The 22,712-nt window shown below is 42.4% G+C and overlaps 1 protein-coding gene, 1 long non-coding RNA gene and 1 pseudogene across 3 annotated transcripts in view; 1 reads left to right on the top strand and 2 right to left on the bottom strand.

The window, feature by feature from the left end:
* Positions 1-213: 213 nt before the first annotated feature.
* On the bottom strand, positions 214-6,151 carry LOC309716459. The gene is made up of 2 exons (XR_014279442.1): positions 6,071-6,151; positions 214-917 (listed from the first exon to the last, which is right to left on the bottom strand). It is a non-coding gene; the product is annotated as an uncharacterized lncRNA (long non-coding RNA).
* Positions 6,152-9,878: 3,727 nt separating this feature from the next.
* Positions 9,879-10,587, bottom strand: LOC309716828 (XK-related protein 8-like; annotated as a pseudogene). Its single transcript has one exon. The product of its transcript is annotated as an XK-related protein 8-like (transcript).
* Positions 10,588-11,424: 837 nt separating this feature from the next.
* taf2 (TAF2 RNA polymerase II, TATA box binding protein (TBP)-associated factor) overlaps positions 11,425-22,712 on the top strand; it is a 34,799-nt gene continuing 23,511 nt past the window's right edge. The window contains exons 1-10 of the mRNA XM_082551011.1: positions 11,425-11,958; positions 12,169-12,223; positions 13,203-13,363; positions 15,402-15,520; positions 17,194-17,335; positions 17,498-17,729; positions 18,284-18,468; positions 18,598-18,711; positions 22,218-22,317; positions 22,604-22,689. Coding sequence (XP_082407137.1) covers positions 11,909-11,958; positions 12,169-12,223; positions 13,203-13,363; positions 15,402-15,520; positions 17,194-17,335; positions 17,498-17,729; positions 18,284-18,468; positions 18,598-18,711; positions 22,218-22,317; positions 22,604-22,689 — 1,244 coding nt within the window. The 5' untranslated portion in view covers positions 11,425-11,908. The remainder of the gene's footprint in view (positions 11,959-12,168; positions 12,224-13,202; positions 13,364-15,401; positions 15,521-17,193; positions 17,336-17,497; positions 17,730-18,283; positions 18,469-18,597; positions 18,712-22,217; positions 22,318-22,603; positions 22,690-22,712) is intronic.

Genomic DNA, 22,712 nt, shown 5'->3' with positions numbered 1-22,712 from the left:
TTATTTATATTTCCTGTCACCTTAAATCTTCACTTAAACACAAGTATCTGTGACAGTGTATATATATAGATGTATTATATATATGAGAGACAAATATTGTTCTTTTAATATGTTGGCATTACTAAATTTGGCTCAATGCTTACATACATGTGTAAAAAGGAAAATGTAGGAGCTGTGATAACTGTTTCTGATAGAATGAAGAGCAGACTGATATATGAAATATTCCTTTATTGGGTGAGAAAATCAGACCATGTCATAACTGCTGTAAGTCATACAGAATAGATATCAGAGCCTTAAACAGGCTGACTTCTGCTAAATGGGTCAAACTGGGCAGAAAGTCTACAAACACATAACATCCTTATAGAATATGATGTAACACTATAGATCAACTTAGCTCAGAATATATAAAGCATATAAACAGTTACAGCAATATGATGCAACAAACACAGCAGCTACTGATCCAAAATACTCAAAGCTTCATAGAACTGAAACCAACATTTATTTTAGCTCCATTCTGCTGCTGATACAGACTTTAGGTTTCTGAACATTAAACTTGTTGCTGCCTTTCATAGTGTGTAACTTGAAGGCCCTGAGTACTCTGAGTACTTTCTCCCACACTGGAAACACTGGGATGATCACATTATTTGAACATTACCTAATAAGACTGATTCAGCACAGACAGTTATGTTAAACTTTCCTAGCAGTCCTTCACAAACAGGGAACAGTCTGTCTATTCTCTCCATCTGTCAGCTGCTGCTGGCTCTTCCTCCTCCTCTTCCTCACACACTGCTGAGTTTGTCCTGGTGGATCATCAGGGCTGCAAAGCCTCACAGATGATGTGCAGCAGTGGGTCCCTCAGTCTGTCCTCACTCTGGACACTTGCAGTCGTCACACATGGAAATCAAATGTGTGATAAGCTGCAGGATTCAGACACAAGTGTAACTTATAAACACATGTTCATACTTTTATTCCACAATCAGAGAGAAAGAAACAGAGAGCGAGTGCAGGACAGACAGACAGGTGACAGTCTCAGGTGTACACACTGCTACAAAACAGCACCAGAGAAGCAGGATTTAGTGTTTGTGTTATTACGAGTGTAAACAAGAAGAGTCCCAGATGGTACAGTGGACACATGTGTGACTGCTGTGATTAAAGCATCTTTCTTTCAGCTTAACGAGTGAACCGTCAGCTCGTTCAAACACACGTTAAAGTGCGTTTGGCTCGACACCACCGAACAGAGGCAGCAATATAACACAGCTCACATTAACAGTGCAGTGAATCCTGCTTGTGCCGTGATGTTCAGGACTGCAAACCGAGCAGCATCACTGACTTTCAGCCTGTTGTGTTTGTGGATATATGACTGACTTTAATTATCCATAAATCATCAGATTCTCTGTAAGATTAAAGTCAACTATCTAACGGCGTATAAAGTAAAGGCTTTAAAACAAAGTAAATGCTGAAAGTACAAACACCGCTAATGTCACATAACTTTGCCGGCATGTGGCCAACAGCAATGTTTTAATTAGTGATGGGACGTTCTGTATCGAGGCTTCGAAGCTTGTGTCGAGTAATGGAGGGGGCGTTTCCGCGAAGCGCGTATCGAGGCTTGCTTCATTTATGGGAGGAGCTGAAAATGATGACGTCCGAAGCCTCGCTGCCCGGCTGTACCACGTGACTGGTTCATGAAGTGGTTCGAACTTTGCCGCGAGATATGACAGCGATATAAACCCCTCAGACTTCATTCAAAATGTGGGTGTTTGATGGAGAGTTGCGGTTAGAGAGAGTTTGGAGACCGTTTGGAGGTTTATGAGAGTGAGGAGAGAAAGTCAGGAGAGAATGGAGCCAGCTAAGAAGAGGAGGCTGTCCTCCCCTGTGTGGGAACATTTTGATCTTATTCCTCCCAACAAGGTATGTAAATTTCCACAGAAGATGTATTTTCATGATACTGATGGTGCAATAAAACTTATGTTAAGCTGTCTTGACTTTTGTACAAGGTGAAGTGTTTGCTATGTGCCAGGGAGCTGGGATATAACAACAACACCTCATCCATGCTTAGGCACTACAGAGCTTTGCATGAGAATAAGAGGAACACCGATTGTGGAGCAAGACCAGGTGAGCCATCAAATGCAATGATAATATAGGATGCAGTAATGTTACTAAATGATATAACAATATTATACAACTGTTATAAGTTACGTGTGTGATATTTATATTTGTGCTTTGTCTTTATTGTCTTTCCTCAGGAGAACAATCTCCAATAGATGAAGACCTGGTTAGCAACAATGCTAGTGCTAGCGGCGCTAACAGCTGCAGACAGGAAGATACTGCCAGCACCGGAAACGTGCTCGTCATCTCCGAGCATGAAGTAAGGAGAGCTTTCAGGAGAGTGAACACCAGGAAAGCAGCAGGACCAGACGGCATCCCAGGTCGTATCCTAAGAGACTGCGCATACCAGCTAGCTCCTGTGTTCACTGAGATATTCAACATCTCTTTATCTCAGTCGGTGATCCCCACATGCTTCAAAGAGTCCATCATTGTTCCTGTCCCGAAGAAACCCCACCCTGCTTCTCTCAATGACTATCGCCCTGTAGCCCTCACCTCAGTAGTGATGAAGTGCTTTGAACGCCTGGTCAGAGACTTCATCATTTCTTCACTACCAGACACACTGGACCCACTACAGTTCGCTTACCGTCCAAATCGTTCCACAGACGATGCCATCTCTCATCTCCTCCACACATCACTCACTCACTTGGACACTAGAAGGGGGAATTATGTTAAAATGCTCTTCATAGACTACAGCTCTGCATTTAACACCATAATTCCCTCCACACTCACCACCAAGCTGGAGCATCTGGGACTCAGCTCATCTATGTGTCAGTGGATCTCCAACTTCCTAACTGGCAGACCACAGGCAGTAAGGATGGGCGGACATGTCTCAGCCTCCACCACTCTCAGCACTGGAGCCCCCCAGGGGTGTGTTCTGAGCCCCCTGCTGTACTCTTTGTACACATATGACTGTGTGGCCACTACCAGCTCCACCACCATCATCAAGTTTGCTGACGACACCGTCGTGGTGGGCCTGATCTCTGATAACAACGAGACGGCCTACCTGAAGGAGATTAGGAATCTGGAGAACTGGTGCCAGAGGAACAACCTCCTTCTAAACGTCAGTAAGACAAAGGAGCTGATAGTGGACTTCAGCACTAAGCAGGAGAGGAACTACCAGACCCCTGTCATCAACGAGTGCCCAGTGGAGAGAGTGGACAGCTTCAAATACCTCGGAGTTCACATCACGCAGGACCTGTCATGGTCCTGTCACATCAACACCGTGGTGAAAAAGGCCCGACAGCGTCTCTGAACAGGATGGAGGTGGACCCCTGCCTGGTCGCTTGGATCTCCGACTACCTCACCGACAGACCACAGTACGTCAGGCTGAAGGACATCACGTCTGACACTGTGGTCAGCAGCACAGGAGCACCACAGGGAACTGTGCTGTCCCCTCTTCTCTTCACCCTGTACACCTCTGACTTCTGCTACAACTCTGAATTATGCCATATTCAGAAGTTTGCAGACGACACAGCCATCATGGGGTGTATCTGGGATGATCAGGAAGAGGAGTACAGAAGTCTGGTGAGGAACTTTGTCGCATGGAGTCACACAAACCACCTGTAACTCAACACCTCAAAGACTAAGGAACTGGTTGTGGACTTCGGGAGGTCCAGAGAAGGTCCACTGCCGGTTCAGATAGAGGGGGAGGAGGTGGAGGTGGTCAACAAGTACAAGTACCTCGGGCTGTGGGTGGACAATAAACTGGACTGGTCATGCAACACAGAGCACCTGTATAAAAAAGCCCAAAGCCGACTGTACTTCCTCAGGAGGCTGAGGTCTTTTAACATCTGCAGGAAGCTCCTGAGGATGTTTTACCAGTCGGTGGTTGCTGGAGTACTTTTCTATGCTGTGGTGTGCTGGGGGAGCAGCACAGCAAAGAAGGACTCATCCAGGCTGGAGAAACTGATCAGGAAGGCTAGCTCTGTGGTCGGCATGAAGCTGGACACTCTGGTGACAGTGGCAGAGAAAAGGACATTAAAGAAACTGCTGGACATTATGGACAATGCTGGGCATCCTCTGCACACGGCCATAAACAATCAGAAGAGTCTGTTCAGTGACAGGTTGCTTCTCCCAAAGACAAGAACTAACAGACTTAAAAACTCCTTTGTCCCACACGCCATCAAACTGTTTAACTCCTCTCTGGAGGGGAGAGGGAGGGGAAACAGGACAAAGGAGGGGGGAACAACTAAGCTGTAGTGCCTCTTCACCTCACTGTGCAATACCTTGTGCAATACTTTTGTAAATAGTCAACAGTGCAATAGACTCAATACTTGAAATGTGCAATTCACTTGTATTTTTATTTTTTATTCCTATTTATTCTATTTATCCCCTTTGTATATTTTATTTATATTGTCTCTGTATTTATATATATATATGTGTGTGTGTGTGTGTGTGTGTGTGTGTGTATATATATATATATATATATATATATATATATATATATATATATATATTATAAAATATTCTGTAACTCTGTAACTTCTGTCGGTGCTGTGCTTTTTTGGAAATCGAATTTCCCAGAGGAACCCACCCGAGGGATTAATAAAGTTCTATCTAATCTAATCTAATCTAATCTACCACCTCAGACGCTTGAGAGACTTCCAACTGCCCTCCAAGGTGCTCAGGAACTTTTACTCCTGCACCATAGAGAGCATCCTGGCAGGAAACATCTTAACCTGGTTCGGGAACAGCACCATGCAGGACAGACGAGCTCTACAGAGGGTTGTGCGGTCAGCTGAGCGCACCATCCGCTCCGAGCTCCCTGAAGACCAACACAGAGAGACTGAGGAGGAGCTTCTTCCCGCAGGCGATACGGTCTCTCAATCACACCACCACACAGTACTGACCCACACATACAGTTCTTACACACTGGACTTTCTGGACTTTGTTTTCACTTCATTACTTAAATCACTTTAAGCATATTTGCACTGCACAAGACATAATGTGGATTGCACAACACTGGACATTATATTCTTCATTTCCAGTTAATACTTGTACAGCTGCTGTTATTGTGTATATATTTATTTATATTTCTTCATACATTCTTATATAGTTCTATATTGTGTATTTTGTTGTACAGTTATTTTATTTTCAACTTTAATTTATATATTGTATCTTATTCTTCCCAGTTAAATTTACCCTTCATTCTAATTTGTGTTGTACAGTTATTTCATTTTTAACCTTAATTTATATTTTATTCCTTCCTAGTTAAATTTACCCTTTTTAATTTTTCATATTTATTTCCTATCTTATTCATAGCCTTTCCTTTTTTGTTTTTTCTTTAGGTCACGAGCAGTTGTCTAAGCATTTCACTGCATATCGTACTGTGTATGACTGTGTACGTGACAAATAAAATTTGAATTTGAATTTGGTGATTGAGGACTCCCAGCCATTTAGCATTGTGGAGGACAAAGGATTCAAAAGATTTGTTAAATCATTAAATCCCAGCTATGTTCTCCCCACTAAAGGTTATAAAAGCAGTGAAAATTTAGTTTTTACAGAATAAAATGTGAACAGGCAGGACTGAGGCTCAAAGCCTCAGTGTGTAGCTGTCCATACCTCAACGTTACAAAAGCACAACCGCTGTCCACACCCCAACCACACCTCACCTCACAGGAAATGATCATTTCCACTTTAAGCATGTCCAAATGATCATTTTCCATACTGCCAGTATAAATATACACAGTATACTGCATCACTACAATATACATGTTTTACACACTCCTTTTGTTGTTGACATTTACAGGCTGTGTGCAAAAGGCCCGATCTTCAAATTCATGCCAACTAATATTTTTACGTCCAGTAGGTGTCCTGCTACAGCAAATGAAGCTTCATGAAGCTTTGCGCTGGGGTGAACCAAGCTTCAGTGCTTCATGAAGCTTCATCTGTCCATCACTAGTTTTAATGTTCCTCATTATTAAACATTTGCACATAAATAAGTGACATAATATTCAGAACTTACTTTTGAAAGTTTACTCTTTGGCCGCTCCACTTCTTTGAAGTGTCTCCCAGTCCCAGTGCACTTGTTAGCATGTTTTGGTTCGTGCAACTGGTCCGTCCGGTTATTGTCTCCCCAGAAACATTTCCGTTGTCTTCTTTCCTATTTCCGTTGTGCTGTGCGTGCTTTTGCAGCGTTTTTCTTTCTGCAGCATTTTTCTTTTTGCAGCATTTTTCTTTTTGCAAGTGTTTTCTGAAGTTGCAGTCCGTTTGGCCTCTCAGGGCCACCGTATTTTCGGGCCTGTTTCAAACATTAAAGGAGAGAGAATCGGGCCATGACGTCAGAAACTCCGACAGCCCGTTCTTTATGGGCGTTACCTATTTTCAAAGAGCCAATAGGGAACGTTGTTGTGGGCGGGGCCTGATTCAAAGATGAAAGGCAAAAGAACCAGGCCGTGACGTCACAGTCAACTCAGGTCTATAAATTGCAGGTGAAACCCACACTGGACCAGCGCGTTTCTTATAGTCACGAGCGATTCACTGGATGAGATTTTGTTCTGCTACCCTCAGTCACATTTGAATGTCTGACTCATTGTAACATCGTAGCTTAAATGTCAAACACGAGTGACCAACAAGCAAAACCAGAATTAGTGTGCACTCTGCCAAAGAGTACACTGGGCGACCTGGAGGTCGAGGAGGAAGAAAATAAGAAAGTCCTGTCAGAGGAGAAGACAATGGTAGAGGACGCAAAGAAACAAACTGGACAGGAAAAACAAGTGTTAGAAGAAGTGCAGTTTGTATTCAAAGATGAGACCAACCAGGCTAAAGTATCAGCTTTGGAAAAGACACTGAAGCTGCAGAAAAAGGTGCGCGTCAACTGGGTTGTTCAGTTGGTGGTTTTACTGGCCAAAGAAAAAGTCTCCTCCAAATACAAGATCTTCACAGAGCGCCTCACTCCTAACTGCATCAGCCGTCGTCTGATTGAGAAAATCTGGCCTGAAGTTGAGGAGAAACACTTGAATTTATCCCACAACAGCATTTTCAAAGTGGGCAAGGCCATTCTCAAAGATCTTTGCAAAACACACAACTGCAAAGAAAACCTTTTGATCTTTAATCTGAGGGAACAGCTTGACAATATTACCGTCTCAATCTTCACCAAACACCTGTTGGCATTACCAGCAAGAGTACTCAGTGTCTCTAAAGACAGGCAAGAGTACAAGGAAGTTGTAAAAAATGTGACCAAAGATCTGGTAATGCACGCCATCAGCGAAGGAAATGAGACGATGACAATGAATCCAGTAGCATCCGAGTTCATTGCAGAGAGGCTTTTCCAGAAGATCTGGAACAAAATCTTGTCAAAAAAGTACAAAATGTCCTTGGAGAACATTGGAGAACTCGCCCTGACAATATACAATGAACTCCATGACAGGTGGGATTCTCCAGTACTCTTAATGTGGTCAAGAAACCCAGTAATGGATGAAGCAATCGTCAGCAGCTTCAAAAAACATGCAAAATTGAGGAGCCAAAACATCATCTTTAGGGCTTTCTCATGTGCACGCTAAAGTCTAACCAACACGTGCATGTGATTATGTGAGAAAACTCTTAAATTGGCTTCAAATATTCATTTCAATTGGGCTTTCTAAATGTAATTTTGAAACCAGAGTGGTTAAAAATAACTACTCTTTTTTCCCAACTTCCTTCCCTCATCACCAACTGGCCGAGGCAGATGGCCACCCCATCCCAGAGCCTGGGTCTGCCGGAGGTTTCTCTCTTTATAAGTGAGTTTTTCCTTCCCACTGTCGCCAAAGTGCCTGCTCTAGGGGGTTGGAGTCTTTGTGCATTATTGTAGGGTCTGACTTTACAATATAAAGCACCATGAGGGAAGTGTTGTTGGGATTTGTTCTGTTTCTTAACTCAAAAAGTCCAGTTACAACAGGACATTTTGAGTTAAAAAACAAAAATAAAAAAATAAAATGAAAAAAAACAACTTTGAATTTGTGCTTTGTTTCATTTCCTGTTTAAGAAGTTTGTTCTTCCTGCAACTTTTACAAACAACAAACAACAAATAGCTGAGCTGTTGGATTTACTAAGTGCATCCAAGAACACAAACAAGCAGTCCTCACACACATTTGAGAAAAACTGAGAGAGCTTTGGATCTTTATAGCTTACTGAATATTCATCTCTTTACTTTGTCTGCATGTGTCCACTTTTTGTCTTTTTCTATTTGTATTCTTCTCATTTCAAAGACATTCAAAGCTATTTGGAGACATGCAGAGTTCCTTAAAGATGAACCTAATAGAATTACACCAGTTGTTTAACTGAGGTGATCACGCTTTCCCCCACAGTCCTACCATTTTTCCCTTTTTCTGTAAAGCAATGCAAATACATTTTTAATACTTTCAGTCAAGTTTTTAATATTCATACAGGAATAAACTACAACAGAAACACCGTCACAAATCTACAGACACCATATTTACACACACATTTAGTACAAATATAATGTTTAACAGGAGTCTGATTCTTCTACTGATAAACATTTGACTTTGATTTCCAGGAATTTTCCACTGTGAGATTAATGGAAAGTGTACATTGCACATAGTGACCATGAATGACGGACCCGACCACACAGATCGCACTTTACTACACTTTTTACTCAGTTTTTGTCTCTTCCAGCCCTCAGCCCCAGCTGCACACACACAACAACAACACAACTGAACTGATGGAGCTCCGCTGTGTCAGCCTCCCTTCGCAACCGTGCCACCAACCACGCCCTGTTACACACATTATATGTCCACAAACACAAATCAAAGTGAAGGAAGAAAAACCGCAAACTAATCATGAAGCTACAGAGCCCCTTTACTGACATGGGTAAGGAAGGTCTTTATTGCATGGCCACATGTTGATGGGTCGTGAACAGGACGCAGAAGCAGATGCAGAGAGAGGAGATGCAGGTAAAAGAAAAAGCCTTTATTTTGGCTGATGGTAGCAGTAACATGAAACCATGAAAAACTAGGTACAACTAAGACAGACTGTGAAAAACTATAATCAACTATGAACACACTGGATGTGTTCAGGGGAAGTGAAAACACATGAGGAAAACAGCTGACTGAAATGAAACATGACGTCACAGGGAAAGTCAAACTAACACCAACGAACAAGATTGCATCAGACTCTTTCAAATTAAAACAGAAACATGGAGAAAAATAGTTATCAACAAAAAACCCCTAAAATAGACAAAACACTGGGTCGCACATCCAGTACTGTGACACATATACAGCAGTTTACCCCACAGTCAGATGCCTGCCATCTACCAGCTAACTGTGTGAAGAGGAAACATTGCTATAAATGTCTCTTTTGTTGACACGCTCAGTGTTTAGTAGCAGTAAACTAATCCAGTGCTAATCACAGTGAGACTGACCTCATGGACAGTCATATAAACCTAGTTTCTGGTAGGTGGGATGGCAGACTCAGTCACTGCTGACAATCATTTTATCCTCATTTAACCTGTTAGATTCTTTAGAAAAGATGATCCAGTGAAATAGCCTTTGAAAAAGGATCTCTTCACATGTAAACAACAACTATTTAATACAGATTTAATAATTAAAGCCTCTCATTTAATTTAATGACTGATATCTTGAAATGATTTAATGCACAGCAGAAAGTGCATATTCAGTTTCATCTCCACATTAAGATGAGTAATGCTTTGAGACATTATATCTGTGGCTAAATCAGACAAAGGTCAGAGTGCTACAAAACACAGCCACGCGATCTAGATGAAAACATTCTGCATGACTCGGTCTCTTTCTAGTCGTCCTGTGGATGTCAAGTGCACGTCAGCAGTAGATGTTCTCAGCCAGCTTTCTCATTCTTTTATTGCAGCGTGCTGATGGGGAGGATGGAGGGTGGTCTGCAATCTTTGGTGCAGGGACAAACATACAAAATCCCACCTCATCTTCAGGTCGCTGCTCTGTGTTGGCCCCTTTCAGCTCATATTTGGATGAAAGACTCTATAATAAATACATTTAAGTATTAGACATAGGACGTAAACTGCAACAACACAGGCAGCTATAATTAAAGCTGACATGGGCTCTATCACAAAATCAGGAGGATGTGTGCTCATCTTCCAGCACCACACAGCACAGAGGATGCAAAGATCAGTCAGTATAAACCTGTGCTAGAACACAGTCCTGTACCGCGTCTTCCCCTCAGCAACATTAAACCAGTCGAAATACCAAAGGAAGATGTGGCTCGATGAAGCCATTCTCCACAAGGACTTTCCATGAAGTTCGTCTTGGATCGCCATGCGAAGGAGAATAAAACCAGCCAAGTGCAGATGAAGTGGGGGAAGATGAAGCAGGTCAGCACGAAGGCCAAAAGAGCAAGGGCAGTGAGACGAGAAGAGATGAGTACCAGGTTCCAGATGAAGTAGATGACTGATGAGGTTATGTTCTGGTTTTCTTTGGCAGGCAGGAAGGAGCGCAGCGAGCGATGGTAGGCCGTCACAGTGAAGGTGATAGCTGAGGCCGAGCCGAGCCGGCCCATGTAGACCGCGAAGGCCGGGTCCTCCGAAGGATGCAGCCGACGTTTTGGGACATAGCTGTCAGATGTCTATTCATATTAATGTATTAATGTATTCATATTAATGTAATGTATTAATGTACAGAATTCACCTGCTTGCTGCTACTACTGCACATTCACCCAGTGTATATACTATATGTACATATATATATATATATATATATATATATATAATGTTCTTCCTCTACACCCCCCCCCCCCTAATTTTTGCACATGTCGAGGAGCGTGTCAGGCTACATTTCACTGTGTGTTATACTTGTATAACTATGCATGTGACAAATAAAGAGCCTTGAACCTTGAACCTTGAACACAGCTACAGACATGTTGAATAAATTATTTATATAACTTAAAATGCAAATATAATTTGTACATTTTGAAAACGTATGCACACATTTGGAAACATATACAACTATTCATCTAAAAATGCAGCCAATGCACCTGCCAGTTTTTTTTTTACATTTTGTACAACCATTTAAAAATATTACTAAAACTAAAACGAGAGAACAATCAGGACTCGCAATAAGATGCCCTACAAATGATCTGTGCCTGTAAAAAACATTGTTGGTCCCGCAAAAGACAGAGAACGTCACAGGGATAAACCAATGAGCTGTGCGGATCTCGTGCACTTCTTCGCAGACACACAGTCTCCGCCCCTCACGTGACGTGAAATTTGTATTGTTTAATTAAATTAGACTTTACGGTATTTACATTATTAACGCACACACATTCATTTTAATACAAATGTTTTATTTTTTTTCAATCGACCGCTCTGGGAAAAAATATAATTATCATTTTTACGCGGGAGGTCAAAGGTTACTAACAAAATGGCCGAACACGCTGGAGCGGGCGTCACAATACTATGAGCTGCCGAGCAGAGAAGGGGATATTTGGATGCTTTGATGCGCGTCGAGTGGAGCATTTGTGGAGTAAACTACTTATTTTTTAATAAGGAAACAGAACAACTTATTGCTGCTCGTGGCTGATGTATATTCGTGGATGCGTCGGCGTGGTTTGCATGGAAAACAGTGCACAGCGGGCTCCGGGCGATACAAACCAAAGACTCATCGACAGCCTGACACAGTGATAGTTTAAACATTCCGACTGCTAACATATAGTGCTTTGGGAGAACTGACGAGCACCCTGTAAACGTGTACGAGTCTGGTGAATGCAGGGGGCTTTGAATTGTGAGCCTGAAGAGCAGCTCAGTGCGGCTGAGGCAAGGGAAGCATCACCGAGCGGAGTTATGGCACCTTAAAAGTTCAGCAAAGCACAGCGAGAAGCAGCGATGAACAGGAAGAAGGACAAAGGCTTCGAGAGCCCGCGGCCCTTTAAATTATAAGTATCTGAGCAGAATCACTTTCTTGCTGGTTGTTGTCATGTTCTATAGTAACAGAAGCAAAGTTAACCCTAGCTTAACGTGGGGAAAGTCAAGACCGAAGTAAATAGCGCTTTAGCTACACTTTGTACCTGGCTACGACAGAGAGGGTTTAGGTAGCTACATTCATAAATGAAACGTTAACTGTTTCGTTGTGTCACTGCTTTTACGACCCACCAGGTGGTGTGCATCAACAACATCAACTTCCAGAGGAAGTCTGTCATCGTAAGTACAGCACTTGCGCACATAATGGCTCATCTGCTCACCGTTGGACAGCAGATACTCAGTTAGCGATCTGCCGAGACGGCAGCGCTCTCTTGTTTTGGTTCCTCTAATCACACATTACCGGCATTTATGAAGGGTGCATTACTGCTTAAAAGAGTGTTACTTACTGTAATATACGCCTGCAGTCTCGTGTTAATATTCATCATTATTATTTCTCAGCATTAAGCAAAATTACGTGTCAATCTTAAAAGTAATTTTAGCAAGAATCGCTTTTATTAAAAAAGAAATGCTAAATAATGTTTAATGAAGATCTTTACCACACGGTGGTAGCATTTTCCCAGAAATGTGACTGTTTTACACGCATCATAGTCTTTTGTTTCTAAGACGACTTCTACCTAATTTAATATTTTGTTTGAAAAAGAAGCCTCTGTAACTGGATAAGAATCACAGTAACATGAATTCTGCACAGACTTGGAGCTGGCATAGATAGAGACAGCGTAGATAAACTAAACTGGTGCCCATCCTCTGTTATTTCTAAGGTTTGATCTGTCAGGACATAATAACAGAAATCATCTGAGCAATATGAAGTTTAAAATGATGTTATTACAAATTCAGAGGAACGACAACACATGATGTATTACCTGTGTCATAAATCAAAATACAGAAGCAGGGTGTGCAAAAACTAAGTACACTTCGTGGTTCAATAGCTTGTAAACCCACCTTAGCAGCAGTAAGTGGAAATAATGGCTTTCTGTGTGACTTTATCAGCCTCACATTGCTTGAGAGGAGCTTTGGCCCACTCCTCCTCCCCCTCTGCTTCATCTCATTTCATTGAGGTTTAGTTATTAGGGTTCTTTTACCATCACTGTCGTGGTGAAGGTGTTTTTTCTTCACATTCTGTTTACAAGTTCATTTTTTCATGCTTCAAATACATGTTGTTATATTTTGCTGATGTCTTCCTTGCCTCTGTATACTTCAGGGCTATGTTGAGCTCACCATCTTCCCCACCGTGGTCAACCTGAACAGGATCAAGCTAAACAGTAAACAGTGTCGCATCTACAGGGTCCGAGTAAACGATCTCGAAGCCCCGTTCCTCTACAATGACCCCACTCTGGAAGTGTGCCACCATGAGTCCAAGCAGTGAGTAGATCCACGTTCTAGTTATTTTGGACCTCAGAATATGTGTTAGTCTACAAAAGTACATCTGAAAGTGTCACTGATTTTCTTTTTAAATTTAGATTCTATGGTTATAACACATGTGGAATTATACTGGAAGCTATCTTAACCAGATGAAGGAAGTTTGTCCTTCAGTCAACAGTTATCAGAAGTTTAATAGTTAAATTGACTGTCTTAATATTGAAGCAGTCTTTTGTGTTGTACGGAGGCGGTGCAGGTGTTCTGCAAACAGCTGTTTAACTAGTGCAGGAACAGCCTGTCGTTACTGCAAGTAACAAACAAAATGCTGGAACTTTTTCTCTCCTGGGTCCTCCTGGGCTCTTTGTTGTGGGCAGGGTCCTTGGGTGTAAACATATTTGCTCCTTTTTTCACTTCTTTGTAAGTTCCGTCGCATTAATTCCCATAGTTTCAGAAATCTCTCACATCTGTGAGTCCTTGCTATCATTACTATTCTTTATACTTATAAATTCAAAGCTGCAGTGAAAAACTTGTTGGAAATACCCAGGAGGAATCGATGGTGCTGAACAGGCCAATCACAATGGTTGTGGGCGGTGTCAACCCCACGTATAATAACATTTCTAGAGAGGTGAACGTCAGATTACCTCAAATGTTACACTGTAGGGTTTCGGAGGGGTTTGCAGTTACGGCATAGGTACGGTGTAAATTTCCCGGTGAAGCATGAGTCCTCAGTCAGGTAGAGACCATCAGTCAGGGAGGGAAACAGGGCTTCATGCTGGAACTGCTGCAAAGACACACTAAGTGAGGGAGGCTGATAAGAAGAAGAGAGCTGCTTGGATCAAAAATAGAGAGGGAAAAACCAGGTTGTGTTTGGATTCAGCTGTCGTGTTTGTGAGAAACCGTGAAGGGCTGATGGGAGCATCGGCGGTTTTAGCCAGAGCCAAAGGAAAGTCCGCACTAGTGTAATGAAATGATTTTTAAAAATCTGTTTTGTTAATCGAGGTTTCATTTCTCCCGCATAATATGGACTCATTTTTATCAAATGGTGACTCAAAGAAGGTAACACAGACTCATTGTCTTTACTGTGCACCCCTGTTTACCCCAAAAACCATCTGTGAGCCTGGAAAAACCCTGCTGTAAGCACTGTTTGACCAAGAAACAGAGTGATGGAGTGCCGCATTACATGACCTGGTCTCCAAAAGCTACAGACATAAACTCAAGTGAGATGGTTAGGGACTGCAGCCAACAAGTGTTCAACATGTGTGGCAGCTGCTTCAAGACTGCTGGAGCAGTTTCAAGAGTAAAGAGTGCAAAGCTGTTATTGAAGCAGAATTAAGCAGCTTTAAGAAATTCTAATGTTGCATATTTGGCGTTATTTACACTCTGATCTTTGCATCATAAATCCCTGTTATTCATAACGTTGAGGTTTTTCTACACTGTGGAAAATAGTCAAAAGAAATTTAGGCTCATTTATAAGACTAGAGAGGGAGTCCCAACAGTTGGACAGGCCGCATGAACTAGCAGTTGGCAACAGTAGGGAGGAAAAACCCCCTTTGAATTAGAAAAGAAGCTCAGCGAGGGAAGGCTGGCATGTCGGGGCCCTTTATTGCTCGTGGTTGCATTTGGAGCCAAATAAACTTAGTGGAACGATGAACTGCTGTGATTGGTCGTGTGTTTAATTTACTGAATTAGCTTAAACTAGCAGAGCTGTCTGATCATTTGAACTGTTTGGAAAATATTTGGTTGTGACTACAAGAATGAGAAGAAGTTATATAAATAAGATTTTATTGATTAACCTTTATTTAACCAGGAAGATCCCATTGATAGGCAGCAGCAAGTGTGTCACAGTTACAGAAATGACTCAGTTAAACACAGGCAGCAACAACACACATGCAAAAATAATAGATTTGAGAACAGAGATTTATTTATGTCATTTACTTATCTTGTCACATTAAGATTTGTGTCCATCGGAGTGGGTGGCTGTGATTATCATCAACTGCATACTTAAAGAACAGCAATGAATGCTTACTGCGTGTCCACACAGGAGGAACCTCAACTATTTCTCCAGCGCCTACACTGCCGCAGTGAGTGCCGTGGACCCGGACGCAGGGCACGGCGAGCTGGTCATCAAAGTACCCTCTGAGCTCTGGAAACAAGGGGATGGTAATGGAGTCGTCTGTCAAGTGTTTTGTGTAGCACCTTTCATGCAGATTAGTGCTTTTACTTTGATATCGATGAAGCCGATAATAAGAACAAATGTAAACAAAACACAACTGAAACTAAAAGCACAGCAAACATTCGAATAAAATAAACATATTTATCTAATTGAGATAAAGTGCAATAAAATGTGCAAGTAAACTGAAAGAAGAATTAAAATGAAATTAAATAAACACAATAAACTCCAAACCTGTTGGTAAACTAAAAGCATGCAAAGTAAAACTGTATGAAATGCAGTAAAATAAAGAAACACTGTAACAGCTGAATAGAACTGCAGCATTGTCTCCCAAAGCCTGGTTAAGGAGGCAGACGTTAAGTTTCAGGTTCGATAGTTCAACACTTCAGCTGCTCCCCGGCTCACTGTTACAGCCGCTCTGATCATTTAAGCTAAATAGTGCCCACACAGTTTTTCGTTTTATACCTGGACCAACTAGCAGATGCATGTCAGGTGAGCTGAGGGGCTGTAATGGCTATATACACTGTAAAGACTCGAGCAGCTGTTCGGCTGTTCCAAAAATCTGCCAATCAGATGGCGGCAACTCAACCCAACTGCACGTGGGCATGTAGACATGATCAAGACAACCTGCTGAAATCAAGCAAGAGAATGGTGGAGGAACGGTGCTTTCAGTGACTTTGAACATAGCGTGGGCGCTCGGTCTGAGCTTTTCAGACGACGTCAGAGGAGAACGCACAGACTGCTTTGAACAGGAAGACGACAGCTGCTCAGATAATTACTCATTACAGCAGGAGGGCACCTGCAAACACACCCTATCAAAGTTTAACATAGATGCACTATAGCTGCAGAAGACCGAGAGGCTGCACTCCTGTCAGCTGGGGCTGCACAATACAATAAAGATCGCATTCCCTCTGTGACATTATGTAGGGTCAAAGTTTGGTATAAACACACTACCTGAGTGTTGGTGCTGACCAACTGCTTATGGTTAGTGTAGCCATCTTCTGATGGCTGCTTCCAGCAGGTTTACACACCGTCGAACTCCAGTCATGATGAGTTCACTGCACAAAGAGGGTCCAACCTAATATTAGCATGTTGTACCAAAAAAATAGACCATACAAACAACTGAAGGCTGCCTGAATATGGATGTGAACGTGAGTTTCTCCGTGTCATTCAGAGACAGAAACGCTCAAGAACGGAGAGGAGAAGTGTTAAAACGTTTGGAGGTCAAACTGGGTCTCCTGTGTTGTGGCTCAGAGTGAGCTCACCAGGTTGAATTTAACAGAAAAGTTAACATTTGCTCCTACTTCTTCTGAAATTTGTCTTAGCGTCAGTGTAACTATAAAAAGAAATACCAATTCATGATGACATCTCTGAGGGGCAACACTCAAGGTTTGTGGCTAGCTTAGAGACGTGTTGACACGTATGGCTAAAGTTATTGTTTTCAACAAATAATAAGCAGAAAAATAAATGATTTGCCCGTTTAAGGCCAGCATAATCTTTACCATCTCTTTTAATTTTTTTCAAATGACATTTTATTTTGAAAAGCCATCACCTGGTTACTTGTCTGTTGATTGTATCCAGTTCACTAAAATAAGGTTTTTGCCTTTTGTTGAATGAACATAAATAAAAATGGATGTTTTTATGTTTTGTTTTTTGTATCCAGATCTGAAAGTGTTGAAGGTGTACATAGAGTTTTCTCTGGACCAGCCCAAAGGCGGCCTCCACTTTGTTGTTCCTGATGTGGAGGGGAGCATGGCGGAGAGAGGAGCCCATGTGTTCTCCTTTGGGTACCAGAACTCCACAAGGTCTGCAAACAAACAATCTTCTCGTCCGTAGTAGATGAATAAATAAAAACCGCATTCCTTGGCTCCATATTGACAGATACAATATGTAGAAGTGACTTTTTGTTTTGGATGTTCCAGCTTTGGAAGTTGTGATGGAAAAATGAAAATCTTCTCCTGTCACAGATTCTGGTTCCCTTGCGTGGACTCTTACTCAGAGCTGTGCACATGGAAGCTGGAGTTCACTGTGGATGCATCTATGGTGGCTGTATCATGTGGGGATCTGGTGGAGACCATTTACACTCATGACATGAGAAAGAAGACTTTCCATTACGTCCTTCCCATCCCAACAGCAGCTCCCAACATCTCCCTGGCTGTGGGCCCCTTTGAAATCCTTGTGGACCCCTACATGCACGAGGTGGGTCCTCGTTCTCTGTTCTTTCTGCGTGGAGTTTAAATAAATGTTGCAGTTATTTCATCCTGCAGGTATTTATACAAACTGACATCAAACATGTTCATAGTTGCAGGAAAGGATCCTTACCACAAATACACAAACTGCTCTGGAACAGATAAATCAGGCTACCACTTTAATTGGACTCACTGACCCCAAACCAGTAAAAAATGTACTGGGCTGTGGTTAAAAGTCATGTCCATGAAGTGTTTGTGTAAACTTTACCCTCAGCTGTACAGCTTTTAGATCACCTGGCTTGGAATAAGTTCTGCAACGACAGATGCAGAATGCAGTCGTCGAATAATCCAGACAGATGAGATTAGTCCAGCTTTTTATATCATTTTTATCCTAAAATGCCTTTAAAGTGGTTTAAATGGAGCTTTGTCCTGTAGTGTTTTTTGATGGCCACTTACTTAAGTGTCTTTTGAAGGTAAACGGTGTAAATAAAGAAGAATACATCGGCTCTCGTCACATAATCTTTGAAATACCACTGAAGCGCGCACGTCTTTGTTTCCTGTCAGGTGACACATTTCTGCCTGCCGCAGCTGCTCCCTCTTCTCAAACACTCAATGTCGTACCTGCACGAGATTTTTGAGTTCTACGAGGAAATCCTGACGTGCCGCTATCCTTACTCCTGTTTCAAAACTGTGTTTGTGGATGAGGCGTACGTTCAAGTATCCTCCTATGCTTCTATGAGCATCTTCAGGTAGGTCGTGATATCAGAGTTCACTGGTCCTTTTTGGCAGGATGATAGAAGAAATCAGCAAATGTAAAACACAAATAGATTGCTGTTGAAGGCGTTATTCCTCTCATTCAACTGCTGCCTCTGTTTCAGTACCAACTTGCTCCACAGCGCTATGATCATTGACCAGACTCCCCAGACTCGCCGCTGTCTGGCTCAGGCGTTGGCTCAGCAGTTCTTCGGCTGTTTTATTTCCAGGATGTCCTGGTGAGTGTTAACATGGGATGGTGAAGTAAAGCCAAAATCTGAGACACAAGTTCTAGTCTCCAAAGTCTAAGACTTAGAAAGAGGATGAGGAGTCCTGTCGTTCGGTAGTAGAGCTCCTGCTTCTCCACATCAAAGGAGCCAGTTAAGGTGGATCCCTCCTGTGTGAGTTGCTCTGGGCATGTGCTGCGGGGAGGAGGTTACAGGGTAGACCCAGGACACGCTGGTGAGACCTGATTGTCCTGGGAGAACTTCAGATGAGCTGGAGGAGGTGGCTGGGCACAGGGAGGGCTGGGCTTGTCATGATCTGTAAGACAATGTTGACTCTGTCACAATGCACCACACTTTTCCGTCTTAATTGATACATTTGTTTCTTTTTACTAACACGTAACCATCGTTTGTAGCAACATGTTTTACATCAGTTTAAGTGCTTTTTTTTCTTTCTTCGTGGAAGGTGTCACAGATTTAGACAGCAAGTACGATGATTAATATGATTAATGGTTCAGATACCTTTGTTTACACAATTAAACAGTACTCAAATGTTTCTTGATAATTGCGTGTGTTAGTGTTAGACTAGTCAGTCAAATTTCTCCCCTCATATTGTCGACCAAGAAATTAGTCTCCAAAAACATCCGTCAGCCTAATATCTGATATAGATAAGAACCTTCAGCAGCGTGAGATGTTTCTATAAAATGCATAGCTTGTGTAACACCATTGAGTCTGTTCCCTTTGGGTTGTTGTTTGTAGTTATACGTGTAGTTTGCTCTGCACAACACAGTCATTTCTAACCTCCTCACAACTACGGCCCACTTTAATGTGACCGACTCTTATTGTTCCCATCGTCCAGCAAGCAGTGTCCACAACAAAGAAACAACGTAGTGTGTGCACGTAAATGTTCAGGTGACATCATATTAAACCCCTTTTTCCTGTGAAACCGAGGCCTGTGCAGGATTTGGAACATGTAAGTGGTGAATGGCCTGCATTTGTATATCGCTTTACTCAGTCCCTATGGACCCCAAAGCGCTTCCCATATGGAAAAGAAATAGTAAAAACATATATGATTTACTCATGAAAGTGGCCACTTTCTCATTACTTTCATATATTTTTTTAGTAAGTATACAAAACATACAAGTTTCATTGTATAATTTTTCAAGGGATCTTATACGTGTTTCCACTCTTGTATGCTTTTCATACAAGTTTCATACAAGACAGATAAAAACTTTATAAGATTTATATATAACTTTTCCATATGGGTTTACACTACATTCAGTCACACACACATTCACACACTGGTGATGGCAGCTACATTGTAGCCTCAGCTGCCCTGGGGCGCACTGACAGAGGCGAGGCTGCCGGACACAGGCGCCACCGGGCCCTCTGACCACCACCAGTAGGCAACGGGTCTCGAACTGGCAATCTTCTGATTACAAGACGAACTGCCAACTCTAAAACCACGACCGCCCCATTTAATGTGGCGTTCTTGTATTTAGAAGGTGTAATGTTCATATATGCTGACCAATGAGTTCTCCAGAAAACAGTCAATCTGTAGGCTAGCAGTAAAAAGATCTATAGTTATTGAGAACGTCTACAATTCGAGCAGTTGTATATTTGTGTAAATGTTTATGTACCGAGATAGTCTGCGAACAACAAACCAAGACTAGCTGCCGACGTTTTCCTTACGGTTAGTATTGGTCAATGGCTTTAAACACCTCCTCTTTTATCTGAACATAGTTTTGGTTTCCCAAAAGCTAACTTGGAAAATATTGATGTGGAAAACCTTTACTTGGCCTGACTGGTGATGCTAGAATAAGCAGATCCAGGTAATGAAAAGGTATCCTGAATATGTGGAGCTTGCTTTTGGACGCTGTAAGAAAAGGCACTGAGAAGATGCACTACAAGTTCAGCTACAAACAGGCTGCGATTGGGCTCAAAGGCCAGAGAGTTGTGTAATGGAAAAGAAGCGTCAGTGTTGTTTGGAAGCGCTCTCACACAAACCGCTATGAACAGATCTCAGCAGTGCTTCCCTCGGCTCTCTGGGCTTTTAGAAACGTGTGGTAACAGTTAGTCCTCAGACCTCTTCTCGTAAGGCTGCCTGCTGATGAGAGATTTACAGCAGAACAAGGCTGTTCTGTCAGTACCAAGAGTCAGAAGTTGGGCCGGTCCTGGCCTGAACAACTGTATCCTCCAGCATGATGGATCGCTGCGCCGCTCGGCAGCTCTGCCAGTGCGGTCAGTGTCCGTGAGAGACTGAGGGATTCTGAGGGGCTTGATTATGTTAAGAGGCCTGTCAGAAAGGCCTCAACAGTCTCAGGTGCACCTTGTGCTGTGTCTACCCCTGTGTGTCCCTCCTTTACCCTACAGGCCATCTTCCATTCACCGTCCATACTTTGCCTTCTCCTCACTGACCTCCAAACACACATCAGATGTGGGGCCTTGATCTGCTTATGTTGTTGGGCTAGCTGGCTGCTGTTGTGTAAGGAAAAACCTCACAAAAAGTCAGATCTCTTTGATTTTAACAAAGCATGGCGGCCTGCTAGCAATTAATCCGAGCAGGGGGTTAACTGAGGGCTGTAATTGAGAACAGGCTAAGCTAAGCAGCCCATCAGACATACAAGGCACATGAAAGGTATTGGTTAAACTGGTTATGCATTTTGGAAAAACACGACCTTTTCTGATGTGTCGCTGCTCCGTGTGTGCACCGGATGATCCTCCTTAGACTTCCTGAGAAATGAAACTGTCTGTTGTGCTGTTTTTGGGACTCCTCTTGAAGAAAGGTGTCTTACAGCTATGAGGATGAAAGGAAGGTAATCCAAACTTAGGACTTGATTATCCCCCTGAGCATGACCCAACTTAAAAAGAAAATACTTAAGAAAACACACAGTGTACTGTTGACTCCAGGACATACAGCGATGAAGTCATCTGTGCCGTGTGTGCCAGGCTGGACTTAGCTCAGTGTCAAGCAGGGAAACCGCCGAGTCTCTCTTTCTTTTTTAACAAGCTAATAAATCCAAGCTGATAAATTAATGAGAGCAGTGTGTGGGGCCAGGTTCCATCCTTGAAGTGCCCTGATTGTAAAAGTTACTATTAAAATGTGAAGAAGCAACAAGTGTGGTCTTAAATGATTTATCATGCTTGGGCATGATGAAAGAGCGCATATCAGTGAGGGAGGAAGGATGGAAGAAGAGCCCTCACCCCCACAGGTCACGGCAGATGGCCGCCCCTCTCCCAGCCTGGTTAAAGGGAGTTTTTCCTTCCCACTTTGCCAAGTACTTGCTCACAGGGGGTCGTATGATTGCTGGGATTTTCTCTGTATTACTGTAAGGTCTGTGTCTTACAATACAAAGCGCTTTGAGGTGGCTGCAGCTGCAGTGATAAAACTGAATTGAATTGTCACTAATATCGTTGCTGTATCTAAATGCTGGAATTTCACTATGATTCATTCACAGTAACGTTGGAAGAAAGTTGGGATGTTTTGTGAGCTTAGAGCTGAGATGTTCTGTGTTCTGTAGGGCTGACGAGTGGGTGCTGAAAGGAATCTCAGGGTACATCTACGGTCTCTACCTGAAGAAGACCTTTGGAGTCAATGAGTATCGGCACTGGATCAAAGAGGTGAGCGCTTCATAAATCTTCCCCTGTAAAAGCTGCTTCCTCATCAGATAATACAGTTAAAGCTTCAGTCACATACTGAGTGTTTGATTTAACTGTGGTGCTGTACAGATACAAAACTGTAGAAATGTGCCTTACTATATCTAGAAAGTTTGATTACATTTTTAAACTTTGGTGGAACCTGATGGAACGTCAAACATGCTCAGATCGAATAATGTTGGTGTTGATAATAAATCTCATTATCATCTCTTTCTGATACAGAAAACATACCTTTTGTTTTTGCCCACAGGAGCTGGACAAGATTGTGGAGTATGAGCTGAAAATGGGAGGAGTCTTGTTGCACCCCACCTTCAGTGGAGGGAAAGAGAAAGACAAGTAAGATATTAGATTCTAAGACG

This window comes from Aulonocara stuartgranti, assembly GCF_965226115.1.
Source record: "Aulonocara stuartgranti genome assembly, chromosome: 11".
Lineage (NCBI taxonomy): Eukaryota > Metazoa > Chordata > Actinopteri > Cichliformes > Cichlidae > Aulonocara > Aulonocara stuartgranti.
The sequence above is the reverse complement of the archived record's forward strand: the minus strand, read 5'-3'. Positions and strand labels throughout refer to the sequence as shown.